General features: G+C 36.0%; 1 protein-coding gene across 2 annotated transcripts in view; it reads right to left on the bottom strand.

Moving 5' to 3' along the window:
* Window positions 1–1,119: 1,119 nt before the first annotated feature.
* ccny (cyclin Y) overlaps window positions 1,120–23,960 on the bottom strand; it is a 79,278-nt gene continuing 56,437 nt past the window's right edge. For both annotated transcript variants that reach the window (XM_088642922.1, XM_088642923.1), the window contains 5 exons: window positions 23,686–23,743; window positions 23,231–23,350; window positions 12,652–12,818; window positions 8,308–8,470; window positions 1,120–7,541 (listed from right to left, as the gene is read on the bottom strand). In XM_088642922.1, the coding sequence (XP_088499048.1) occupies window positions 7,425–7,541; window positions 8,308–8,470; window positions 12,652–12,818; window positions 23,231–23,350; window positions 23,686–23,743 (625 nt within the window). In that variant the 3' untranslated portion in view covers window positions 1,120–7,424. The remainder of the gene's footprint in view (window positions 7,542–8,307; window positions 8,471–12,651; window positions 12,819–23,230; window positions 23,351–23,685; window positions 23,744–23,960) is intronic.

Raw genomic sequence — 23,960 nt, 5'->3', positions numbered from 1 at the left:
AAATTGCAAAAAAACATACTTTGATGTGTTATGCTATAAATTTAACATCACTGTGAGCGCTAATCCTCTCTTTTCTAGCCATACATGTTCAAGGGTACATTTAGAAATGTTAATCAATTAAAAGCTTAACAACTCTGTGTCCTGTACAGCTGTTAAAAATATGATTGCCATCAAAAATAAGAGTCCCGATGAACAAAAATGAACACTTGTAAACTAAAACTGTTTGCATTTCCCTTTGCACCCACTTTCTCTTAAATCAATATCACTTCCTTGTCTGGAAATAACGACATTGCCAACCTGATTGGATGAAAGGAAAGCAAGTCAGTAAAATATGCTGTGAAAAGAGAAGTCCAGTCCAATCTAAAAAACAACCAAAAAAAAAACAGTAGGCAAAGCTTTCAGATAAAGTGATCAGAAAATGCAGTTGACAGCGCGGAGCAATCCTTCAGTAGATTTACTTTCAATTACCTGAGCTCAGGAGAGAGACTGTCTACACTGGACGCATTGTACTGTTGACAAACTAGTCAAGCTCACTGTTCTGATGTGATCTCAAAATGCGATTCAGTTCAACCTTGCTGTGTCAGCTTAGAAAAAAATGCCATTTTTTGCAACAGATTGTTTGTTTTATATATTTTAGTTTTAAGAAAGTAACCAGTAGCACATACAGTACTAAACTCCTACGGAATACACTGGACACATTTTCTGTAAATAATGTAAGTGCCATTTTCTGTATTACAGATGGGATTTGAATCAGTGCATCCATACACCCTTGGTAAACTGCATGTATCACATTTACTGTATCTTACGTTGAGGGTGGTGGTGGTCTTCTTCACAATATTACACCAGGCTGGAATATTTCAATATACTGCATAGAATATGCCCAAATGCATAGAAATGAAATGATCAATAATCCCACCAGCTACATCACGTGTGGTACTAACATCTTAAAAGCAACACCATCTGGTCATATATTACTGCTACATCTTTGTCAAGACCATCATCAATAAAAGGCTATATTTTAAACTGTTGATCCAGATATACCTGTATCCAGACATAATATTTGCATTGATACATAAAAATAATTACACACGAAAAAGATGCAATAGAAACAGAATCGAGTTTGGATACAAGAAAAAGAACTTTTTATTGCAATTTTAAAATGTTTATTTCTTTTTTAGGTTTCTGAACATCATTTATGAAATGGGACTATTCGTAAAATTATAGACTTTAAACCGAGACATCATGCTCCTATTCGGTCTTCTGTCCCAGCAATAGGTGAGACAGGATCACCTCGCAAAACAAAAATTACAATCAACTAAGAAAATACCCAAGAGATACGGCTCCGCACTTGGCAAAATCGGAACAAGAACAAAGGTTAAGCCCTGACATTTCCTAAAGAAAGAACATAAAACATCAGAATAATAACACAAAAAATCAATTTAACTTAAAACTATGGAATCCTCATTTACAGCAGTGTTCTTTTGTTAGCACAGGAAACAACCAATAATAATTGATATTAAATGTTTCGGTTCCAACTAACTCATAAATCCTAAAAAAGAAAACTCTATTCAGAGGTAGAGTCCAGTGCACAAGGCTGTTACACCAATCACCAGCCTAAAGCAGGCTGAACCTGATTGGACCGAGTTCACTTTAGTATTGAAATAAACATCAGGCTGTATGTACATACATACAATAAATAGGATATACAATCTTTAAAGAGCTGAATACATTTCACAAAAGTACACCTGTTCCATATTTCTCTATAAAATCTTTGTCTTTTAGAGATCCAGACCACTCTATCATTTCCATAACTTAACAATGACTTGTGTTGTTTGGACCCAAAAGTATGGAATAGTTTTTCTAAATTTTGTAATGTTCTGGTTCATGAATGTATACTTTGGATGCAACTAAAAAACAATATTTGGGTTCACTCTACGTAAATCACACAAAATGGAACTGCAGATTTGCTAAAGTAAGATATGATACAGTATGATTTCTAAAAGCATTTGAGGCTTTGTTACAGACAGACCCAGCAAGATCTTTGCAATGCTCACTGTGTTCAGGACTTGACATTTCAACAATAAAGCAAGAGGAGGGGTACAGAAAATTCTGCTAAAAAATATTCTCAAGAGGGTCAGCCCATAAATGTACTCCTTCGGTGCAGGAGATGAAGACTGGAGTCCAGACATCGCTAGGTGGAATCTGGGCTATCTCATTAACTAACTGTAGCTAAGACACTGGCAGTGTGAGCTTCATTTGGCTAAGGTATCCTTGGCTTTCTGTATAACCCTTTAAATAAGATAGCAGCAATGTTGATGGAGACATCGTTGCTCCAATTGATAACAGCTCACTGCTGTGTGGAGAAAAAATAATAGATCTGATAGTACATGTTCTAGAAAAAAAACACATGTATGGGGTTCATTAAGAAGTGTAGTTGTAAACTGAGATTACTAAAAGTTGCATAATATAGGGGTTCTCCAAAATGAAACAGGTGATGATTATAAATTAAAGAAAAGTTATATGAAGATGCTAAACAACTACACTTTTAGTTGCTTTTTGTCTTCATTAAAAAACAACAAAAATTATTCAGATGATCTTGTGTTAGCAATAGAGCCTGAGGAACAGCTATGAATGTTATCCAAACTGTATTCAGGTCAGCTCAAGTACACAGTCTCGGGCTCTCAGGCTAGGTTTATTAGGGGTCTTGAAATAAAGTGGGAACTGACTTTTTTTGCAATTTCTTTGCAAGTGTAAAATATGTTCTGCATACAATTATATCATTCTTCTAATCAATCCAGAAACTCATCCGCTGATTTTGGCCTCGGTGGTGAAGTCTTGCAATTTGTTAGAAAAGAAAAGCTTAAAAACCTACAATTTTAGTGAACAACAAATTCCATTTTAACTGGAAGACTGCACTTGAGCACAATAGCACCATCCAAGCTTAAAGGGGAACTGCAACGCTATTTTTATATTTTGGGGTTAGAAAGAATCAGCATTGATGAGTGTATCTGTAAACCACAATAAAAGTGAAATGTACACAGTAACGTGTAAAACCTTTAATTTCCATCACAAAATAGATTAAATTTCCAGGTATGCGCAGTGCCATATTCTGCGATTCAGAACAAGGCAACAAAACTTCCGGAAATGTGAAGTGGCCTTATTACACTGTAAACAAGCAGGCTTGTGAATACACCTCTTTTAATCCAACAGAAATATTGCTCTCGACTTCGAGGTGGTTTTGCTGACAAATACGACTTACTTGATAATTTTGCATGCAGATCATGTTGGAACATTTCTGCAGTGAAATGTCTGCTGTACAACCTGTATTTATTCGCTCATATGTCACATTACATTAGTCTTTACGCAGACTAGTGAGCAGGAAGGGCAGCTTCATGCCACAACTAGTGGGAACTCTCACCACGGGTTTTTGACAACATGGCGACTTACAGTACTTTCACAATGTTCGGGATTTATGCTTAATTTGACATTTGTAATATTTTTCTATACTGTCAAAAAAATCTATTTTGTTACCAAGATTTAATAACCAGTCTGAGAAATTGAGAGTGCAGTTCCCCTTTAATTGTGAGAGATAATATTATCGGTTTTGATTTAGTTTTGACAAGCTTTTTTTAACTCACAGGAAGCAAACTAAACACCTCAGATGTGACAACTGGAGGCTTATGGTGTAGGAAACCATGGGTTAACACATCAATTTAAGCAATGTACGTGGCATTTGGGGACAGTGGGTCCACTTCTAGATGGACAGTATTATTTCGTTTTTCCAACAAAACCAATTGTTTCATTCCTTAAAGAGCTCATTAAAAGCACAGAAATTTGGAACATCCCAACCAAATGCTACTCTTTTAAGAACACGCTAATTTTTTACACTGTTATATTGCATTCATTTATTTGGCCACCATGTAAGAGTTAAAAACCAGGATTCAACTCAAAACACGCTAACCTTAGATTCCTTATCCAGTGTTTGATAATATAAACTGCAATTAGACACCTGACATTTGGATTTAGTAGGTGGATCAAAGTTTCCGACTTACTCTGGGCACTGGCTATGATATTTAATTAGATAAGTAAATTAATAAAAAATATATGTAATTTAATAGCATTGATTTACCTTTTAGTCACTGATTATCACTTAAGCTTCAATTCTCCCCATACGTTTCCTTACACAGATGCTTTCATAAAATTCTGCACATTTAAATGATTTTCAAAACTGCAGACTTGTCTGTCTTCAGAATTGTAGTCTGGGTGGTATAGTAAGACACTCATAACCTTCACTTCTGCAATAGAAAAAGTACATTGGAGGTCAGAATAGAACTGATTTATGCTGAGTGTCTGGAGGCAGTTGTCATTTGTCAATAGTGACGCAGTCAAAACTACAATTCTGAAGACTGATGAGTTTCCAGATTTCTAAACAATTTCTAACACTACAGATCTTTAGGCTGTCATTAGACCTTTGATACTGTGAACAAACAATACATAAATTGTAGAACAAAGCACTTTAAATGTAAGAAGGATTTTGCAGAAAATATTCACAATTGTCAAGTGTTTGGGGGGCATTTCTAAAATTTAAATAGATTACGTTTTGTAGTGAGAAAACTGAGTTATCATGGGTGTTAATGCACAAAAACATCCACTAACTGTACATACTTACTGATAACAAAATTCTAAAAATGTAGATTTACATGGAAGTAAGTGGAGATCATACAAAAGCCATTGACTTAAACAGTAAGCTAAATGCTATGGGACACATTAAAATAAAAGCATTTGTAAATGTTCTTATCACAAAGCTTATTATCTGTAACAGTTTTAGCAAACCTTTGAGTGCTAAAGCTTTATTGTCTTGAAAGTACACAGTAGCACAGGTCAGTAAAAAAAATACATTTAGGATCCTGTTCAAAAAAGAAATCTTTTTTGTTTGATGGTAATTAAAAATAACTTTACTACCCCTATAAATGTAAGTTTATAAAAAGCCAAAGCATAACTAATTTATTCCAAAGTTTTGCTATGGGAAGTTTTGCAAAGTTATTAACCCATAAAATAGTAATAACATTTAAGTACTTTTATTCACTGTATAAATTTTACACATTTAATTCTTTCCAGTTGGCAATTCTGATCAACAGACTGAGGAATAATCACTTTCTCTTACAGTTCTGTAAAGTTTGGACACCACTCACAGCAATAAACATTTCAGCAGAAGCCTCCACTTACATTGTGTTTTTGCTAGTATCATTAACACTTACATACGCCACATAGCGCGTTCGGAAAATATTTTGGATTTTTGAAAAATATTTTTTGAACAGGGTCCATTTCTTCGCATTTAATCGTAATCTGTTTTTATTTTCCAAAACTATCTTCTCTAGACATGAACATGGTAAAATATGTAACAGTGCAGAAAACCTCTGACTTGAAAAGATTTCAGACAAAAGAGTTCTAATAAAAGAATATAAACAGTCTTGGACATCTGTCACTTGGAAAAACAGAGACCAGAAAGGGGGCTAAGGGCAGAGTTACGGCTAAAACATTCACTCCACAACTAACATATGGCCAAACGTTCTCTTGAAAAAGAAATACAACTAAAAAAATTCTTTTCTAAGGTCAACGAAAAATGGTACATGTATATTGCTTATGGTGAAAAAAATACTTTTGTTGGCCTGGCAAGTAACAATAAAAAAACCCAGCAAGAACAAAAAATATACAAGTAATACATAAAACTTAAAAGAGTGCAAAACATTTGCTATCTGCCATTGTATTTTGGCAAAATAAATCCAGCAAATTTAGGACAATACTTTTCTGTTCAAACTGCTTCAGTTATTAATGGGCTAATAAACTGACTTAGTAATATACTCTATATATATCATTGAACTGGGGGCTGTAGTCCACGGCCTTAGCTCCCTGTGAGGAATGCACCGCAGCATTATTCACATTACTAAACAAAGTGCAATCTTATCGGTCTGGAGTTTGAATAATTTTTGATCATGTAATTTGACATTTAACCCTTGTCTCAAGTCATATGCAGTACATTACACTCTTGTCCATTTGGATGGAATGTTTGTATTTGGACATCAACTAGTTCTTCCGTCACCTCAGACCTTTGCTTAAGCTTAGGTTAAAGTCCGAGATGAGACAGCAATTCAAATTGGACTGGCGATTGTGTAACTCAGGCCACAGTCCTTGGAAAACCTTCATAATTGAGCACGAATTGGCACTGGCACCCTGATGGTGAGCCTCACTGTGACAGACCAACCCCTGGGAAGAGCCAAAGGCCTGACTTTGCTTTTTTACCCCTAAGCAGGGTGACCTGGCCATAGCGTGGGGGGGACTTGGTGCACTGACCAGAAAGAGTGAGGAAGATTGTTTAAACTGTTACCACTGCAGCCAGAAGATACATAAAGCGCTTCAATCACCACTGCAACTCTATGCACTGAACGTTTCATATGCAGTAGGTTCCTTCAAAAAATCATACTTGCTTTCTGAATGTAAAAAAAATGTATAAACAGCACTAAGAAAAAAATAACAGCAAACTAAAGATCAGTCTGTTTCATTTAAAAGTAATGAAGCAAAAAACCTCTACAGGATTAATTCAATAAAATCACAATTAATTTTCTAAAAGTTTCAAAAAATAAATATTTTTCAGCCCTACAAAAAAGATCTTTGACTGTTTTTTTTTCAGAAAAGCTGACCGATGTTGTAGAGAAGATGTGCACTTTTTTTAGTTTACTTTTTTTTTGTTAAAACTGTCAGAAAAAGCATTTTGAGAAACTAAAGAAAAGCCAATGACATTAAATGGTCCAAAACATTTGTAGGTTTGAGTAAACAACACAGGAAATGGAAATTGGTTATCCAACTGTGGAAATAATCAGAATTGCCCGGAGGAACAGGCTTCCGTTCTTCTTCATGGCCTTGTTACCTGTTCAGATAGCTGCTTGTGCTCGGGAGAGAAATGTGTTCACATTAATGAGCGACAAACACAACAGGAATGTACAAAAAAATCAATATCTGGCAAACAACTCTATGCACACAAAGAAATAGGAAATGTCACTATGATGAAGGAACTCTAATATCATGGCACAGTTTGCTGTTTTCTTCTCAGTTCATTCTAGTATCTTATGTCAATGCCTTATTTCCCACATCACAGCAGTATTTTCTCTCCACAGCCACAGAATGAAGCTCTGGCAGCCTAAGGGAAAACATGAAGAGTGCATCTGCTCCGTTCCAAAAAGTCGCACATTTCAGTCCTTTCTCGATTAAAAATAAAAACGTGCTTCCTCTGTGCTACAGCAGACGGAGGCACTGGAAAGGCATGTCGCCCAGTCGAAAAGGTTTAGTGTCCCCCGCCTCCCCCAGTCCAGGCGGATGATAAACCTCCTTTGCAAAGAAAGCCAACCTGTGTCCCAGTACGCAGATTGTTAGGATATAATAGCAGGAGACCACCTAACCACAGTCAGATTGTCTGCGCTCACAGACCGCTTCTTTGCCGCTTTCCTCAAGTCCTTATATTTGTCATCGCACAGCCGGGAGATGGCCTGTAAAAGGTGTTAAAGAAAGGGCTTAACATTGTTTGTATTCTGGAAAATACAAGCACAACCAACAAGCATGTACAAAACAGGACACACAGTATCTGAAATATATGCAGCATTACTTATGTCAGCACAGCCTGGTAAAAATACAACCCTTGTATAAAATGCATTAGCAGATCTGAAAAGGATTCTAAATATATATCCAGCCGTAACTGCGTATTATGCAAAGCTCCCCAGCTACCCTTGAATTGTGCAACGGGGGTTGCGTTCCTAATGCCTTTAAAAGTTTTGGTTTTGAAAATGGTAACAAAAAAAGAGATAATCAAAAGCTCTTCAATCCCTGCTGTAGGTTTGGTTTTAAACATGACTGCAGTTTATTAAACAGAAGTTTATATGAAAAGGGTATTCATGGATATAACCAACAGTCTCCAGGTCTCCTTTGTGTTTAAGCTAATACCTTAAATTTCTTACAAACAAATAAGCTCTTAAATATAAGGCTTACCATAAGCCGGTATGCTATGATCTTTAAATGGGATAGTATGCTTTGAGCCTTTGGCCACTAGGAGATAAAGGTAACATTATGGCAGTGCGAGACGGCAGAAGCCACAACAGAACAACATCATTAATACTAGAAAGTTTCCACCATCCACGGGATTGTTATAAAGACCACAGAAAAGTAACAATTTAAATAGAAATGAGAAGAGGCTCTGTTTTTGCGTCTAAAGCACGGCACAGATCACCTTCAGCAGCAAGAAATAAAACGTTCTCTCACCTCTAGTTTCTGTGCCTTGTCCCTACTTAGTGGTTCCAATGGAAAGCTTAGATTATTGGCTTCTGACAGGGAGCGCAGGTCAAAATAATACTTTGCATAAACACTTGAAGGGACATTAATGTTGAACTGCAGCAACTCCAGAAACTGTCGCTCAAGTTCATTCCTGGAAAACATAAAAACAGTTAAATAAAAACTTCAGGATACATCTATTAAAACATTGAAAATAGCCTCACGGAAGCACCACAAACCACTCGTGACCATATGAAGTCATACAAAGCTTACAACTAGTTTTTTACTAATAAACAACACAAGCATGCTCATTTAAACTCCACAGTTTAAATACTCCTTTAGTAAACCTTAGAGTTTTCACTATTTCAAAACTTGCAATATAGTCTTAGCTAAGGAACAGAAACAACATTTAATATTGAGACAGGCAATAGATGACAATTTAGGACACAGGGTTTACATGACATTGTTACATTGTTACATTTCTTGTTTTCTTCAAACTCAAGCATTAAAAACACATTGGAACCAATAGCACTTTTTGCATTGTAAAACCTCTCAGTATAAAAAATCTCACTTGAACAGATAGTGTTCTTGGAACACTTGCTTTAGGAACCTAGGAAGAAAATACCCCACTGTCACTGAACAAGTGCAAAGTGATATAAAACTGGCAAAAATGAACATCAATGCACGACCAAGGGGTATACTTGGAAATTAAATTGCTTAGTTACACTGACACGTAACCCAACTTCTTTGTCTTTCTGAGTTTTTAGGATTACTTAAAACTGCTAGCTGCATGTACTGTAGGTTTCTTATTTGTCAATCGGTTCATTTGTTAATCGGCTCATACATTGTGTTGAATGTATTATGTACTGTGTTACATCTTTTACCTGCCCGCAGGGCAAATTTCCCATCAAGGACAATAAAGCCAGTAAGTAAGTATGAATTGTAGTGATGAAAATATTCAAAATGTAAGTATACACCCTCTCACTAGGTTACATGAGACTAGACTTTAAATTTGACTTTAAAAAACTAACACAGGTCCCACAATAAAATTCAGCTTCACTTTGCTTTTGCACATGTTATGGGAACCTCTGCTCATCACCTTGTGCTTTTTCACTGAAAATTGTCAGTAACCCATACTGCAATCATGTTAGGGAAGTACCCAAGTGATTCTTTTATTTACTGTTAATTTATTTTGTGTTTAATTACCGAACAGTACAGATAGGGTAATGAAATGTACAGTACTTAAAAAATCATTAAAATGTCATTCTCTCTTTACTTACTGTACACTTTAAGTGTACGCTATATTCTATGTTCCATTTATAGTGTTTTAAAATGTTGCAAAAGCCGTGACTGTCAAAGAAAATCTATGTTGGGGATAGAATTATGCAAAAAAGAGCCCTAGCACTCTAACCTAACACAGTCAGCAGCTTTAAGTTTAGGAATACTGCTAAACAGGTCCATTTCAGGCAACTATTAGGTTAAAGAGCTAATTAAAGAGTTGAGATGAAAGTAAAAAGGAGAACCATGCTGCTAACTAAATGTCTTCATATACCTTAAACTTTTTTTAAAGTAAAGGGCAGATTAAGCTGGGTTTATGTAATCTGCATGTCCATTTTTTAAATTCCATCATAATTTATATTATACTGAATTTACAACATAGGGAAAAAGATATGACAATCATTATTATATGTATTAAATAATGAACCTTAAAAAAATCTTTTGCAAGTGTGATTTACCTATGCTATATTTTCCAAAGCAAATTTGCGTCTATTTAATGGTACTGGAAATATTTCAGCTCACACAGTGAGAATGTGGGCTAGCATCTGGACTCAACATAGTATTTCTTTGCCAGGTCTATTTTGTGCTAATGTAATAACCTATATTGATACCCACAATAATATTCAAATTTGTGTAGCAAAAGACAAGCTAAATTTAGCCTACAGAGTCGAATTTGTGATGAAATGTCTACCTCTGACAGGATCTCATGCATTCATTTTTCTGTTCTGGTTTGTCATCTGATCCCTATGATAAAAACTATTCTTAAAACTAACTGTGCTTACATGGGTCACGTCAAGCAAAAATCAAGAAAAAAAAAAAACTAAAGGCCCAGGGCGAATCCTGCAAACAAACAAAGCAAAAGATTCCATAGATGAAAGCACTTAACTGGACTACCAACCTTACTCTGTTCTACCAGCAACTACCACACTTGGTCTACTGACCATTCTGAAGGAAAAAGACCCACCTTTATACACAAACTCAAAACCCATGTAAACATACAAACATGCCAGACAGTTCATAATGATTAATTTACATAATCATATAAAGCATTACAGCAATCAGGCCAATCAGCCAGGCCAAGCGGTTTGGAGGTGGACGGGCACGTTGCCCTCTCCCTCCTGGATTGAATTTCCCTCTTCATGCCCATCTCTTGTCTGTTTGAGACTTCATCTTTTCTTCTGATATGACCCATCGGCAGCTCTCCCATCCACTCTGAAGATACTGGACAAGATGTGGATGACGTTTCAACATTGTCTTCCACTGGAGATGGGCAGGGTGGCAAACAGGCGTTGCCCTCTTCTGCGGAGAGCCTCAGCCAGGGCAGCTGGCCCTTCACCCTCTTTGGGAACCTGGGCCAGGTTGCCAAGCAGCACAGTCACAGAGGTGACTTCAGTGTGACACACATACAATCCCCAGGCAGATGGGGCTGTGACTGTGGAGTGAGATGAGGACACTCTTTCTCTTCCAAGTGAACCATGGAACCATTAATGACCTAGTATTCAGGACCTCAGTTTAACATCTCCTAGTATGTCCCATAGTCCAAAGTACCCTGTCACCATCCTACAACACTGGTTACAAAATTGTAATCGGGCATGAAGAGTGCCTCCTACTGGTCCACCAACAGCACCAACAATCTGGTTTTCCTACATTACTGACCAGGCCCCACCTTGCCTAGCTTCTTAAGACATCAGAATGGCGATGGTAACACTGCAGGATGCAAAGCTGCTTAGTAAATGTAACTATGACACTGGTGACATAATAAATAAATTACTTGATAACTGCTTGATAACAAGCTCTTCTGGACAGCAGGATTTATGATTATAAAATTATGTGTAGTGATACATTATAAAAAATGCATAATATAACTATAGTATAATTATACAATGTAACTATTATTAATAATGCATAACTGTTTATAAAATATTGTATATAGAATATGTATAAACTTCGTTATCTCCAGTAGGTACAAGTACACCCACTATTCTACTTCTTGTTCAGTAATACTGAAAGCATAGTGAGTAAATAAAATTATAAACACTCAGTATACCTACTCTTTCATATTTACTATTTAGAGTCTAATTACAGTTAACCTTATTAAAATAAACACAATTTATTCATGAAATATTTTTTGTACATATTCAAAGATTATTGTAGTTATGCAAACAAAGATTGCATGTGTGCGTTTTTACAGATGATTGTAATATAAACTTATTCCAAAACACAATAAAATTAGCTTTGTATTGAAATGTACTGTAAAATAATCATTACAATATCACCATGCGCACTCATTTTCACTATTGTCAAAAAGTTTATTTTTATTTTATATTGCTTTGAAATTATTTTACTCATCCTTACTATGTCAACATCCTTGCTACGTCAAAAAAGTACATTTGAAATCGTGTTTTAGTTTTTTTTAAAGCAAGAAAAGGAGCTTTATAAAAAGGTGGTTTGAGTGAACTGTTATTTCATGAATTACAAATGAATCACGAATAACAAATATTAAAAAAAAATGACAAATACTTTGAAATATGGCTAACACTACTTTCTTTCCAAAATAAAAACACTCTTTTAGCTTTTCCCGACAATGCGGTGTCCTTTTTCACAGGTGCAATATGTGACTGGTGATTGGTGTCTTGTGAAAACTTCTCTTACAATCTGTGAATACTATTTTAGTATTCAAAAAGGTCATAACCGGACACTGAAAATATATTAGTAAACTATTTTAGGGGTTTGCATTTCTGCTTCATTAATTCTAACCAAAAAACTGAGCTTACTTTCCTTAGTCCACGTTTTGCATTTTTCAATTTGGGCAAACAAAATTTTATTTCAGTTTTTCAAATATTGCCACAATTACGTAATAAGGTGGGTACTGTGGAAGAGTTAGGTGTAACATATATTTCCATGTATTTTATATACAGTACATTATATGCATCTTTTCCCCCTTCATCTAATCATTAGTTTCAATAGCCCAATTTCCAACCCACTGCACTGTAGTAATTTCAAGATCAACCATGTCCTGAAAACAATAAGAAAGTAAATATTTTAAGATGAACTCACATGTCTTCTACTGTGATGTCTTTCAGGATCTGGCAATAATCCACATTCCAAACTGCTTGGTCATCCCAGACTTTAGACGCCAGTAAGATGGCACCTAAAACAATCCGTTTCCAGTTTGCAGGGCAGATATCAATCTCTGCATACGTTAACAGTCTTTCAAGATACACCTAGAAAAAAAAAGAAAAAAAACTTAGAAATATGGACAAAGATGAGCAGGATCACAAAAAGTAAATGAGTTGTTATTCTTCCTCATCAGGACAACATGACTGGCTTTACCTGTTTTGCAATTAATGACAAACGTGACAAATACGCCTTATAAATTAACAGGTAACTTTTGTAACTACATGTTCATTTTATCCCTTTGAAATGATGTATATTTCAAGAACGTGGTAAGAGGTTATTAGCTTTATCATGATAATGCTGTACTTTCCACCCTTTTGACTTATATTATTGGCTTATCAATTGATGTATGAAAAAGACAAAATAAAGGAACAGTTCTTTTCAAAAGTTAAATATCTAATTTATAACAGGACAATAAGGAAGCTGAGCACAAAGATTTTGCAAGAAACCAGATTCACATTTGATTAACAATTCAGTTTAAGTTTACTTTTTCACCTGGTATTGCCATGTTCATGTTCCTTTCAGATCTAGGGCCTTTTAATAAATGTTTACAAAAGATATCAGCAAGCAGTATCTCATATGATGCATGCAACAGCCAAAGCAACTTTGTATTCATAAGTTTGTTATTATAAAGATGTGTCACAAATGCAGAAGTATACAACGGAAATAGCACATCAGTAACAGCTTCTCATGTCCAGTTTTCAGACATATGTGACTTACGCACATATCTTATGAGAAGGCACTTACTATAAAGACGGTGCACCTGAAGGTCTGCATGTGTAAGTGTAACAGAGACTACAAAGGGCAGAGCTGACACTGAGAACCTGTCGTGAGGAATAGGAGAACCGATGTGTGGAAAGAGGCAGAGATCATGTCAGAACCGCATGCGCCCAGACTAAAACCAGTCAGAGAAGACAGAATCTAAAAAATCCAAAAGAGGAGCTGCTGGTGAATGGAGCAGTTGCCCACTATTGTGGCAGTACTGCGTTTGAGCACAATCTGTATCTGGTGAAAATTGCTTCACTTGCCATTCCCGAGACTGGTTGCCTTGCCAGATAAACTCTGGGTATCAGTGTCCTTTGGGTCTGGACATTTCTCCTCTTTCTTATCACTGGTAATCCTGCCTTTCCCTGTATAAAAGGAGTTCCTTTAAGTTCAGGCAAACCAGTCTTGCTCCATTGTAGCTTTCTTTAAGAAGGATCTCAGTTCTTTAATTCTGCTTATCATCTGTGCAAATTAGCATGAATGCTTGGCACATCCAATAGCTAGAAGAGCTTTGCAAGTAATATGTGCCAATTATCTGTCCTTTATTTTATTTTAGGTTTGTGCGTTAAAATTAAACAATGATAAAGTGTTGCATACAACACACGCACTCATGTGCTCAATGTGACTTTTCTCAAATGACAGCCAGGTCAATGTATTTCTAAGCTTGTAAAAATTCCACCCTGGTTGTGATTTAACCTTGTGACATAGTCTTTACTTCATCACACAGTTCGTGTTTCAAAACAGGGATCTTTTAAAGTGATATTTTTGAAAAATATTTTTATAAAGTTATTTTTTCAATATTTTTAGAATTTAATAATAATGATTTCTTGCATTTGTTAGTGCTTTTCACATAGAGATTTACATACACAAGTGGACAAAATTCATACACCACAGAAGAGCAGCACCCAAGTAGGTGATATGCAGCAACCATTCTACACAGCCCCACAACACAGCAGAGCAGTTGGATAGATATGGTATATATATATTCAATTTGACAAAAACGTTCAAACATTAGATGAAGAATGGTGAAGACTCAATAATGCTGGTTCTCATATATAATTTCTTTTACCCTTGTTGCTTCCATCACTCTGTAAGTTTTAATTTTAAAAGATTAAAGAGATAGCCCTAAATCACTAATCACAAAAAAGTCCTATTTTTTTCAGCACACCAATCAGCATGTAAAACATCTAAACCCCTGGGAAATAAATCATGATTAAAGATGAGAAAAGCTGCTTCCTAATATCCATCCATTTGTTTTTTGACAGTTTTTACCAATACAGGGTCATGGAGGAGCCGGAGCCTATCCGGACAGGCAACAGGCACAAGGCAGGATACGCCCTGGACAGGACACCAGTCCATCACAGGGCACACACAGACACACACGCGCACACACTTGCAACAGGGCCAGTTTCCCCAGAAGCTAATGAACCTACTAGTATGTCTTTGTACTGCTAGGAAACCAGTGCACCTGGAGGAAACCCACACAAACATGGGGAGAACCTACAAACTCCATGCAGATAGTGACCAAGGTCCAGGCAGCAACACTAAGCACTGCACCACTGTGCTGCCTGTTTCCTAACATGTTTTTCCAAAATAAATAATAAACTGACTCAGTGCAGAGAGAAACAATAATAGTATTCTTAAACTGGTAACAAAACCCTCTGAATAATTTCAAATATGAATAAAGATTTCTTAACAGACTAAATCAATTTATATACTGGACTTACATGATCACAAACTGCTAGAGATATGCACAATCCTAACTGTACAATATACAGTCTAGAAAAATGTGAATGTGGAACTAAGTAAGCATTAAAACTGTATTTAGAGCCTTGGAAGCAATGTGAAAAAATATTATATTGGAGGTTTATTTTTAGAAGAAAGCTAATCAATACTTGGAATTAATTAACACAAAACATCTTCCAAACTGTGTATGTATTGGGATAAAGTTAACATTATAATGAAGTTTGACTCTGTTTGACGTTATAATAAATTATAAGTCTGGCTCTGTTTGGAGTTTTGGTTGTGTGATCACTGTGTAAATTAAGATTGCTTCAGCTGTAGTTCTAATTGAGTTTCAAATTGATACTTTTGAGCTCCTTTGGAGTGACCACTAGTGTTGGGCACAATAATAACTGTGCAATAATCAGTCAAGAAGGAGATCTAATTTTCTGAGAAAGCTAAGGAAAAAGTTAATATTATTATGAAAGTTTGACTCGGTTAGCTGTGGCTGTGTTTGCACCGATTTTTAAGAATGTGTCAGCTGTTTTCTGGATTGAAGTTCAAATTGATACTTTAGAGGGCATTTAGGGAAACTGCTAATGATACTCACAATAATAACTATGTGCAATATGTAGTCCAGAGAAAAAATAAATGAAGCATTATGCAAGTATTCCAATCTGTTTTTAAAGGCTTAGGAATAATGGGAAAAAAACCTTACTAGAACAAAGTTAAACCCTAACTGTAAATTGGGCTTTATTAAATCTTCCAGTTTAGGGTACATGTCAGAAAAAATCTAATATTATGAAAGGCTGACTTGGTTGAGAATGTGTTTTAAGGATAAAAATGTTTCAGCTTTTGTTTGAATTGAAGTTCAAATTGATATTTCTGAGGTCATTCAGAGCAACTGCTCATGATGGGCACAATACAAACTGTATCTACATTAAAACCTTATACGAATGCTTTCAAACAATATGAAAAAAAATCTTTATACCAAAAAGATCAACCCATAATGTAATAACCAGGTTTAAAAATGCTCTGCAGCAGAACTTGCAATGGCAGTGAAATTCCTTCTAATTACCTTAAGCTAGATCGCAAACATGCTCTGACTTAATACTGACACATCTAGTTGACCAACTGGGATTAGTATAAAGCGAGAATATCTTAAAACCCAAGTATGTCTTCAGAACTAATCATGATGTCTGCCTCCCTTTAGCAGGAATACACGCAGTATAGCACAGATAACTGAACCAGTATCTCAAGCAATCCCTGTGGCCTTCTGTCCCACAGATGATACTCTCGAAGGATTTTACCCAGGGCCATGTCAGGTCGGTCTCCTAATCACAGAAGCATATGTTATGGTATGTTTTGTTCTCACAGGATTTGTGCACAAATACTAGTTACATGTGAAATGTCACATTGGAAGCTGCGTGGAGTTTGAGGCGATTTTAAAAAATCTGCTGAAGAACCCTGTTCAAGTTAATCTGTCCACTGAAACATGCTCTGACTTAATAAGCCTGCTTCTGACAATGGAAAAATTCCGTCTCATTTGTGGGCTCACTCCAACAACTGGATTGTTTACGGGTAGCTTAATAAACTCTGTGCTGACCACAGCAGAGATGGCCCCTACTGCTGCTTACTGCTTTCACGGCCTCTTAAGAGTTATGAAGGAGTGGAATTGTTTTTTTTTCCCCACACAACATAAAATAACAGCCCAGACTTACAGTATTACGTGAGCTTGACAGAACACTGTGCAAACTAATGGATTTTATTCATCTGTGAACAACACTGTTGGATCTTCTATACAGTAGCAAAAAAAACACCAAAATATACTCCTAAGCCCTGCATGATTACAGCTTGTGACTGTATGATACAGAAAAATGTTAAAACGTAAACAAATGTCTGATTAGCCTACATTCTATCCTGTACATTTTGTTCGATAATTTTTTTAAACTTTTTTTTTCATTATCACTATGTACAGTATCATTGGGTTTGAAAAAGCGTTTTATAAATAAAAGTTATTATTAAAAGGTAAAAGAACATTGATTAAGCCTTGCGTAAGAGATATGTTACAAATCAAAATACACAGAGACAAAATTCCATTACCAGAAAAACAATAACAGTATCATTATGGTCTTTATTTGGATGAGGAACGCAACACAAAAATATATCAAACAGCATTTTATAGCATTGTGCAGGACTTTGCACCATGAGTAACATAAAAAGCTACTGATAAACCAATTCTGGAGTCACCTACACTCTTGACACCTGTATTTCCTGAAAAAATAAAACTTTTAGTTATTCTTTAGTCCCTGTGCCTAATGACCTAAATTGGCCTGATGGACAAAATGTATAAGAGGATATTTTTAAAATTCAATCACAATTTATGTTATTTCTGACAGACTCCTTAGTCCTTTAATTTGCAGATGTGTAAGTAGGAAATCAGTTATTTTTGTTAGTGAATCAAGCGGAAAATGGATTTGTATGTTGTTACATTTTACCCAGACCTTTCAAAGGTTAAGAATATACTGTGGATAAATTAATACGAAATTGACATACAATTATTCTTAGTGAAATGTAAATGTACTGTAAAACAAACTGTGTAACCTATTTGTAGGGCAAAGACAGATACTGTAAGACAAGCCACTATTGTTTTCTAAAGCTGTCAGAAGAGACTGCTCACATGGACATCAGCTGTTTGAATAGGCAAACCACACTGGGGATAGCAAAATGCCTCCAAGCTTTTATGAAATATCATTGCATGGGGTGTTACTAAACTTGAGATTTGAGCAGCAAAGCCAGCAAAAGTCTGTGGGGGGTCTTTACAGAAGCAGGGAATTTTTATTGCAGGAAATCTAACACCCACAGTCCTTGAATCTAACTAAGGAAATACAAAAAAAACAGCAGAGATGACTCTGGCAAACCCAACACCCAAGTTCTACTCAAAATGACTAAATATCAGTTTTTCTCTACAGACTAAGTATTTTACTTCTTTGGATGATCAGTATATGTTCTACATTTCACCACAGTCATTTTCCTAGTAGTATGTATGCAAAGCTAAGTTCAACCTTGGATAAGCATCAGCCTTTGAAAGAATTTAAACAAATGGCGCTCTATACTGTCTAGCTTATCAGGGAATGGTAGTCGTATTTCTTTAATAAAAAGTAAATCTTTAATTAAGCAAAGGTTCTGACTGTCAATTAAAAAAATAGACTAATTATTACTACATTTGTTATTATTATTAAGAATGTTAATAATAATCGGAGCCACCCTTCTTCACATCTGTACTGCTGAAAAATCACATATAATGGACTTAAATAATGGCAATGTTCTGTGAAAAAAATTATTTGCTCTGTTATTCGTTCTTTTAAGCTTATTTATAGGGTAGTTTGCACAATTCCGAATGAAAAGTATAAGACAGTTCCGAGACCATTTCTGTTGCACACACCCAGACAAAGCTGAGTACACCAAACAAGTCTCAGAGTTCTAGACTGCTGTAGTCCCTATTTATAGTAAAACTTCTATAGATAAAACATCCTGGACACTGAAAATCATTCAATTACTGATACTGCAGATCACTGTGAACCTGGGTTGGCATATGTCTTAAGCTCAGTGTTCTCCAACATCATAAATTTGAAGATGGCAGGATGATTTTACTTATTCTTTCAGCAATTTTCATTATAGTCTGCCTACCCACAGCCCCTGCAGTATGTCAATGTAATTTTACACTTCAGTGTCCATTACATTCCCTAGTCACATTTTCTAATAAGATTCAAATTTGAACATCTTTAAAATTGACAACTTCGTGACACTTCACAGCTTATAACTAATTCTTAATTAATACACACCCGCGTCCCAGGTTATGAAAGACTCAACGTACATACATTTGACTTAATGTAAAAATCTCCCATTGATCCCCTAATAAAATGCTTGAGTTACTGAAAATGTACATTATATACGTAAAGAGCAGGTAGTGCAGTATGTACCATCTGTGGATGAATTGCGAAAAGTATGAGTAATACGGTCACCAGCAGGGCTCCGTTTTACACTTCAGTCTCTCTTTGCTTTTTTGTTTTTTTGGTTTTTTAAATACCAATTTTTGGTATTTACAGTGTATCTTATTTTGTGTTTAGTTACTTAAACGGTGCAGTGTCGGGTATTTTCACTTCTCTTCCACTATATAAATGGTGGAAGTTTCCTTTCTTTCTCTCTCTAGCTCACGGACAGCTAGCTGCTGCTGCTACATTCTCTCTCTCACTCTCTGTCCCCCTCTGCGATCAGCACCCACCTGTTCACCACTAAAGGACAACGAACCCTGGTGAGCCTGCACTTCTGCTCTCTTGTCCCTTATCCCTCCTTCCTCACTTGCAGACACAGCTAGGGAAAACTAGGAAGGATCGCTGCAAAATGGGACTGCTCTAGATGTATGCACTCAACGGCTAAGAAAGGATTGCTATGGTAAAATGCACTTTCATGTTTTGCGGAGATTTGAGCAACACAACCCTTAAATAACCCATGGAGAGCGAGTACATTAGTACTTTATCATCATGTAGGGCACTGTTAATTTACAGCAAGACTGTTTTATATGTACTGAGAGATGAAATACTGAGGAATTTCACATGGGGAGCTGTATCAGTATGCAGGCAGAAAAGGAACATGACATTTCAGCATGTGTGGCTCCTGAAAATGGCAAAACGTTGGGGATTTTTTTTTCAATTTTTCAGTGCAGGAATTGACTTCTACCTGTTCTGTGCTGTACTGAAATGTATACCTGCATGTCTGAGCAGATCATTTTGACACTGGATTTAATGGCATTATTCTGACAGGCAGCTCCCACAGATTGGGAACTCCACCTTACAGCATTTGGGTGCTGTTTAGCATTGACAACGTACAAGACTGAATTAAGAATGGTTACAACACTTTAAAAAGGTGAAGACAGACTGAACAAAAATGTAAGCCACCACTGCCCTATAATCATGAGGCCACATAATAACAGGGTAAAAGCAAGATGCCTCTGTCAAACTAAAAGGTTATGACTTGATTAAATCTGGCCTAAACATTGTTTTACCATCCAAATTCACTGAACCGTGTAACAGAGAAAACTCAATTTGACTTTTGAGTTACATTACGTCAATACTTTTGAGACAGCGGTAGGGGGGATAACCTAAACTTTAAAGAGGGAGATATTTACAGTTTAGGTTTTACAAAGTGGGAGCTTGGCCTGAGTCATTTTTTCCATTTCCACCAAATGGTTAACAGCTAATATGTGGTTACTTTAAAGGCAGGGCAAACTGTCAAACAGGACAGGGATCCAAGGAGGAAACTTGATCCTTTTTTGGCTTGATCAGAAAAGACTAAAAGGGAATCAAGTACCAATATTAGTCAACCCATTGGCCTTCATCAAAATCAAGAGTGAAACATGAACAAGAGGGCACAAGTGGAAACTACACTGAAGTGCATGTGGAGAAAATGGAGAGCAGAAGGCACATCATTACACAAAGGCTTGTGGGAGTGCGGAAGAAGCCATGTTGTTGAAGTTGATAACCTGGCTTCTTATAAGAACCGGCTGGATAAGATCCTTAGATCAATTAGTTACTGGCTACCAAACCAGCTACAGTAGATGAGCAAAATGGCCTCCCCTTATAACCTTTTACATGCGGAAGAAAACCTGGCATCTCAACTTTATTACAGCATTTTACAGTATAGTACTTTCACAGCATGTGGTGAAATAAGTTGCCATGAAATGAATAAATCATCATTTTACAACATATAACTAAAATTACATTCAAAATAAGTGGCATTTTCAGGACACTTTAAATATGTCAATTCTCTTACTGTTTTTTTTTTCTTGTGGTACTTATTTATTTGTTATTTTAAACAGCAGATAAGTTGCTGAGAAAATATTCACCCTGTCTACTAGAAATAATATTTTGATTTAAAAAACAATCTTCTTTTAATTACCATTGTATTAATGATCAAATACATTATTACATTATTGTACATATGAGGTTTTATAAATAAACAAACATTTTAAACAATACAACACAGCCAGTTTTATTGTATTCTCATGGAATATATGCTGGTATTTTTAGACTTGCCTGGGTAGCTACAACTGAAGTTCACAGGCTGTCCAGGGATTACACCTGTCACTGTGTGGCTGTCTATTTCCAAATTAGAAGGGAGAGATCAGAAGAGGAATGTCTGGTGTTTTATGTTACACAGATCCTGCTGCCCACAGGTGTTAAAAAATGTCCCGTCCCCCCCCCAGACTAGTTTGATAATTAAGACTGCAACCCACTGACAGATGAATAGAGCAAGTGTGAAATACTGCAATTTATTTGAGAAAAAAATTCCATGAACAAAAAGCGAATTCTAGCAATAAAGCCTTAAGAAAACCATATAAAATGTCTGCTGCATAAACCTTACAAAAACAGTTTTTCAACAAAAAATACCTCACTTCAATACCTCAATTAAGGCAACTGCAATAACAGTAATAACAATAACAACTGCTACTGTACACAAAATCAGTGGGTGTCATATATTAGAAAGCAATCTCACCCTGCTAAGCAAGCGCTTTTCCCAAGTTCTAAAAGGTGAAGGATTCATGAAGAAAAACCAAAACCCTTTTGGTCTCTACCACCTTTCCCTCCACAGCAAATAAATCACAAGGCCAATGAAATTCAAAGTAAACTGTGAATGAGATGGTTAGTGGCTTTTGGCAAGATCTTCACAACAGGTTTATGGGTAGTGAAGGGAGGAAATACTATAAATCACAATCTCCTTTCGCTATTATTAGCAGCAGTAGATAAACTCATAACCATCATTCTGAAGCCCTATTCAATTACTCACAACATTTGTCAGCTCCCACTGGGGGCACAAACGTTCAGACAATACAAAGTGGTATGTTCCAAGCATTTGCACACCTGTGCATTTGTCATCCACAGCTAAGGATATGTTTGTGGTAATGACTTCGACTAAACAGAATTTCAAACATAACGTTAGAGGTTTTGCAGCAGATATCTTTCTTTTACAGGGTACAGACAACTGCACAGAAGCCAACTGCATTTAGAATAATTCTAAACCCTCAGTGTCCTGGATATATTCAGTCCCCATTCCCTTAATTCTGCCTGGTGCCAAACTATATAGTCACAAATAAGATAAATGTGGAAAAAAAAAGAATCCATTATTTCCTGCTGTTTTTTATTTATGCATTAATTTAATGCTGACTGAACTGCAGTGCTATGTTATACACATCTACACTGACCACATGATAATTAATATTTACATTTGAAAGCAATCTGCATTTGAGAAAGAACCCTTTAAAAAGTCAAGTAAATAGAGCACTGTGTAAACAGAACAGTAGACTGGCTATACTTTTGCATTTGAAGCACAATTTATTGATGAATTTAAGGAAAATTTATTTCTCATTTAAAAGATTCATCTGTGTAAGTGTTGATCCGTACTGTTTAAGGCACAGTAACTCTGCCTTCTTTTGTTCTAGTTTATTAATAACAGCAGTTGTGCTTTGATCTGATTCAAGTCATTACATTCATTACAGATACAATACATTTCTGCCTCTTTGACTAAAATATTTTTTCATCATTTCTTTCATCAAAACCTGAAGATGTGGTTTTCCAAAATGATACCCTGCTCTCTCAGACCACTGAAACTGGAAGTTCAATGCCTTGTCATCCACATGGTGTGACTAAAGATATCCGGTCTCTTTGTAAAGTGTAAACACTGAGAGAAATTGATCATGTCCACCTTGGAACAATTATTTAGGACTTTAAAACATTTTCACAAGATACAGTTGTAGTCACTCAATATGACTATCTTCGGCATGTATGACTTATGTATTACTTTTACTTTTTAGATATTTTCACCAAACACGCTCTCAGTCTTCTTGAGCTTAGGGATATTTTTTCCCATAAACCAGTTTCAAAGAGCTGCACCCAGGAGGCAGCAGTGGACTCACCAGTGTTACAATGGCACATTCTGCAGTCAACTGAGCAGCACTGAAGAGCGTTCGCACAAAGCGATAGATCTGTTTCTGTTCTGGGTCATGGTTGTCGTAGTCTGGCGGCACTTCAGACTTCTAGAGAGATGACAAACAAGGCAGACATTGCTAGATGTACTATTTGATTTTAGGGGGCAAAATTAAAAGTGTTTTGCTTCCGTTCAGATGATGGGATAAAAAATATTCTATGAATCACACCAATGAAGACATTTTTTGCCTCAGCATTGAAAATTAAATACATTTTAAAATTTATTTTTAAAAGAACAGCAATACAAAATGGATAATCATAATCTGAGTGTGGCCTGTTTTGTATGTGAATTAGCTCAAGGATCAACAGCTTGTATACAGCAGAAGTTGAAGTGATTTTGAGAAGCTGTGTCCACACATGGTTAGGTTCATTAACAAATAGTTACCGTGAGCGGATGGAGTTTTTCATCAAAAATGTCTAACAACATTCTTCCATCTGTGTCTCTGAAAAGAGGAAAGATACAGTTGTCAAAAACTTCACAAGAAGTGTCAATCGAACATACGTAAATAGTCCACAATCTGTAATCTACAAATGAAACCACTTCATTCCTACTCCTAACTAAACTGTTTAAATACATGAAAGTCATTTTAATTTAAGAGCATCCTGAATGACTCAGTTGGTAAAGGATCAATGGCTCTAAGGTTCAGCTCTATGATCAAG

The sequence above is a fragment of the Lepisosteus platostomus genome, chromosome 8 (genome assembly GCF_059453375.1).
Source record: "Lepisosteus platostomus isolate fLepPlt1 chromosome 8, fLepPlt1.hap1, whole genome shotgun sequence".
Classification (NCBI taxonomy): domain Eukaryota; kingdom Metazoa; phylum Chordata; class Actinopteri; order Semionotiformes; family Lepisosteidae; genus Lepisosteus; species Lepisosteus platostomus.
This window is presented reverse-complemented; position numbering and strand designations above follow the sequence as displayed.